The sequence below is a fragment of the Gracilinanus agilis genome, chromosome 2, assembly GCF_016433145.1.
Source record: "Gracilinanus agilis isolate LMUSP501 chromosome 2, AgileGrace, whole genome shotgun sequence".
Lineage (NCBI taxonomy): Eukaryota > Metazoa > Chordata > Mammalia > Didelphimorphia > Didelphidae > Gracilinanus > Gracilinanus agilis.
In genome coordinates, this window is record NC_058131.1 from 683,093,767 (window position 1) to 683,098,334 (window position 4,568).

The following is a 4,568-nucleotide window of genomic DNA, read 5'->3' on the forward strand; positions in this document are numbered from 1 at the left end:
TCCATCTAAGGATCAATACTGTATATTGGCTCCACAGCAGAAGAGCAATAAGGGCTAGGCAATGGGGGTTAAGTGACTTTCCCAGGGTCACACAGCTAGGAAGTGTCTAAGGCCAGATTTAAACCCAGGACCTTTTGTCTCTAGGCCTGGCTCTTAATCCACTGAGATGCCTGTTCCCCTCCTCTCCCCCCCATCTCTTTTTTCTTTATCTTAATTTTCCTCAGCTGTAAAATAGGGGTCCTATTCTAAAATCCTACCTCAGTGAAGAGCCATAATTAGTATGGGGCAACAATTTCTGAACTCTTTCTTCTTTTGTGAACCCCTTTGGCAGTCTGGTGAAACCAAGGAATTCTTCTCTAGTCTGTTTTTTATGTTAATAATTGGAAGAAATGATAAATTTCGGTTGGTGAAAATAAAAATGTGTTCTCCCCACTAGGTTCATGAACTGTAAATTCCAAGTTAAGAACTCTTTAATTTAGAAGGTAAAAAAAATTAACAAAGTTATTTCAGCAGCAGAAACAACAGAAACACTGACTCAGTAATCCAACAATTCAGTTATCCTGCAGTTGTTCACTTATATCCATGGTTTCAGCTATCCACAATGGATCTTGGAATGTATATGAAGTACTGTTGCATAAACCATAGTAGGATGTAAGTCCCTTGAGGGCAGGGGCTGTTGCTTATTTTTATCTTTGTGTTTCTAGCCTCTAGTAAAGTAAAGGGTTTTGTATAAAGAAAATACTCAACGTTTGTTGCTGCCAATTGAGCAAGAGACAAAGAACAAGAAGGCATATGGGAAGTTCAGAAAGTATTTCTTAAGTGCTTATCATTTGCTATGTCTGTGCTAGGTTCTAGGGAAAGCAGAAAAGAAAAATAAAGCAAGAAGGAAGGAAGGAAGGGAGGGAGGGAGAGGGTGAAGGAAGGAGAAAGAGAGGGAGGAAGAGAGAAGAAAGGAAGAGAGAAAGAGAGGAAGAAAAAAGAGAGGAAGGAAGGAAGAAAGCAAGAGGGAGAGAGGAAGAGAAGAAAGGAGGGAAGGAGAGAGAGTCCCTATACCTGGTGGTAACCTTCTTTTATTTTGGGGGGAACGGGAGGGAGGTCAAAACATTATGTGCACAATTAAAACAAAATATATTAAAATGAAAAACAAAGGAATTTTTAGGGAGTAGGAAGGACACTGCCAATTGAGGGGATCAGTAGAGGATTTATGTAGAAGATGGCACTATGATGTGAAGGAAGTTAGGGATTCTAAGAGGCAGAGATGAGAGAGCGCAATATTCCTCCCCTGTAGTCTTCCATCCTCTATAAAGAGGAGGAAAGCGTGTTTCATTGGCTGTTCTTCTGGAAGACAATTGAAAAATCTATATTTTTTCATATATGAAAAATATCACCCAGAAACCTTGGGATTGATACATATATGTCTTATGTAACCCCATCACATGCAATAACAACTTTGATCTTCCAAATGGTATACTAATGAAATGGCTAAAAAATCAGATATACTTGCTATCTATTCTAGGAAATCTGACTTGCAAGTGCCCCCACCTTTTCCTACTCCACCTCCATCTTTTCTAGGAAGTCAGAATTGGAAACAGTGGATGGAGAGAGCAAATAATGACATTATTTCCAAGTCTTTTCCATTCTAGCTGAAGGGGTAATTTCAAAAGTCCTTCCTTAACAGCTCCATGAAGTTCATTGAACTTCTTTGGCTGCTGGAGAAAATGCAGCCCAGAGAAGGAATATCTTTGATTGTGCTGGAATGCAAAGCTTTGATATTTAGTCTTTTCATGAACATAGGTAGTATATATCCAGTGGTGGTTCCCCTTTTGGCAGAGAGTAATGAGATCACATCTTGTTTTTCAGGATGACCTTGGGAAGATAGAAAGGTTTGCTTTTTATGAACGGGCAAAAAAAGCTTTTGCTGTAGTTGCAACGGGGTAAGTATTTGAACCGTGGAAGGATGGGAGCACAAAAGTGTTTTACCTGTATCCTCCTGGAAGGTTAGGAAATGAAGGGCTGCCCTCTGATGGTGCTGTAATGCTCTCTTCCCCTCCTTCTGCCTCTCTATTGTAACTAGCTTGTCTCCAAGTGTAATATCTTGTCTCTCCATAACCTTCAATCTACTCTATATATCTTGTGTCCCTTTTTTCATCCGATATCTTTGTATCTACCTAGTTGTTTACATGTTGTCTCCCTAATTAGAATATAAGCTCCTTGAGGGCAGGAACCACTTTTCATCTTTCTTTGTTATCCTCAGGGTTTATTACATCTTTGGCACATAGTAAGGACTTAATACATTTTTGTTAACTAAATGACTTTTGCCTAGTTTTCCCATTAGTCCACCTTAAGAGGAAACTACACCAAACATGCAAGATATGCACATCGTTTTTGCATATGTGATGATATTTAGTGGCGATCAGTTTTTGACATGTATTCTTTAGGTTGGTGGCTAAATTCTTTCTGTTAAACATTTGATATGTCTGTGCAATGTATTTGCCTTATAATGCCAGTCTCATGGGAGAATGAAATGGAAGTTAAAAACTCTTTGGTGGTTTCAAGTCTTTTTTTTCTTCCCAAAGGAAAACAGCGATGTTTTCTCATGACCTCTGGAATGGGTACCACAAGGCTGATATCCCTCCAATGGTCACAGGCCATACCACTCATGATCCTGTTTGAGGAAAAAGAGAAAGAAATATAGTATAGTACAGAAGAAAGCATACTGGTGAACCAGAGTTTAGTCCTAATTCTGCCACTGACTCAAGGCTGCCTTTAGGTAAATAACTTTAATTCTTTAGGCTTCAGTTTCCTTATCTATACAATGCTGGGATTGAACTGGATAATACCTAAAGTTCTTTCTAACTCTAATATTATTAATGTTACTTTTTTATTGTGCATCTTCCCTCCTTCACTGTCTTTCTGATCAACCACTTGTTCTAAAGCTTTCAACCAGGGACAGGAATCTTAAGGTTCCTCCCTCTTCTCTTATCTCTCCTCTCCTTCCCAGTCCTTAGAGCTACCCCCTTCAAATGGAGTTATACTGTGTATGTGCTTGTCTGCTCTTATCATCCTCAACTCTTCACTCTTCCTTACCCCCACTTCCATAATCCAGTAGCCAAATTCTACTAATTTTATCTCTGTAAGCTTATTCCTTTCTGTTCCCTTTTGTCCACCCACACAGATACTACCCTGCTTCAGGCTCCTCTCTCCTCTCACTTGAACCCTTACCACAGCCTCCTCATTGGTTTTCTTGTCTTAAATATTTTTCCTCTATCCGGTCCATCCTTCACACAGCTGTAAAATCTCACCAAAAATAAACAAGAAAGAAACAAAGGACAAAATCATATTCTTAAAGTATATGTGGTCATGTCAGACCCTTCTAAGGAGATCCAGTGACTCCCTTTTGCCTCCGGTATGAAATGCCTCCTCTGTCATTTGTAGTCCATCACTATCCATCTCTAGCCTACCTTTCCAGACTCATTAAATATCACTGCCTTTCATATCCTCTGTGTATTCTGGACAAAGTTTATTACTTTTTTGTCATAGGTAACATTGTCTACAGGCTTTTGTACTGGTTATTCCCTATTTCTGGGATGTGCTCCCTTCTTACTTCTTTCTCTGAGAATCTAAAATGGCCTTCAAGGTTTATCTCAAGGGTTCCTTCTGCATGAGTACTTCCCTGATCCCACAGGCTACTAGTTTCTCTCCCTCACTCCCATTTACTTTGTATGCATTTTATATTCACTTATATATGTATATATACATACATATGTTCCTATAGGACTTAAGTTCCCTGAGTATAGAGACCAGTTTGTTTTTGTGTTTTTGTCCCTAGTGTATTATTTAGCACCTAATAGACACTGAGCACAAAGTAGTCACTGATATGATTGTTCATTTTCCAGAGAAACAGCTCTATATGGGAATATAATTCTCAGGAAAGGTGTGATTGCACCCCAGGAGCAGCACTAGAAGGTGAGAGTGAAGAAGCCCCAATGTCAGATGCCAGAGGATAAATTCATTTCTTGATTCTGGAATAAACACTTTTAGTAAAATGTGTATACACATTGGAATGTTGAGTGGAAATCAGACTTTGGTTTTAATGTTACTTGAATAAATGCATTTTCTTCTTCTTGTCTGTTTCCTTTATTGACTTTTCATCCTCTAGTAGACCTTTAACATGGGTATTTCTGAAGGTTCTATCATTGCCCCCATTTTATTCTTTGTCCAGGCACCCTCTTTTGGTAAACTTCATCACTCTAACACATCTACTGTAATGGGAAAAGGATAGAGATAGGATAAGATTTAAGAGAAGTGGAAGACTGTCTTTAAGGCACATGCTAGGAACTCAAGGGAAAAGATCTGAGCAGGCAGAAGGCAGAGAAGGAACAGTTTGGAAGTGACAGCTGCTAGAGTGAGTGACTTCCTGAAGGAAAGGTTGGGCTCTTTCTGTCCGGAAGGGAGGAGGAAAGGCATCTTGTCAGAGCTTAGCTACCTCAACCAACTATGGAGGAGAAACCCCTAAATCATCTTTGGAGGTACTCTGTTTGACTGTGAATATCTATAAAAGGAACTGT

At 39.3% G+C, this 4,568-nt stretch overlaps 1 protein-coding gene across 1 annotated transcript in view; it reads left to right on the top strand.

Moving 5' to 3' along the window:
- Positions 1 to 4,123, top strand: part of FUOM (fucose mutarotase) — a 63,163-nt gene extending 59,040 nt beyond the window's left edge. Inside the window, exons 4-5 of the mRNA XM_044660272.1 lie at positions 1,861 to 1,934; positions 3,897 to 4,123. Of these exons, the coding sequence (XP_044516207.1) occupies positions 1,861 to 1,934; positions 3,897 to 3,963 (141 nt within the window). The 3' untranslated portion in view covers positions 3,964 to 4,123. The remainder of the gene's footprint in view (positions 1 to 1,860; positions 1,935 to 3,896) is intronic.
- The last annotated feature ends 445 nt before the right edge of the window (positions 4,124 to 4,568 follow it).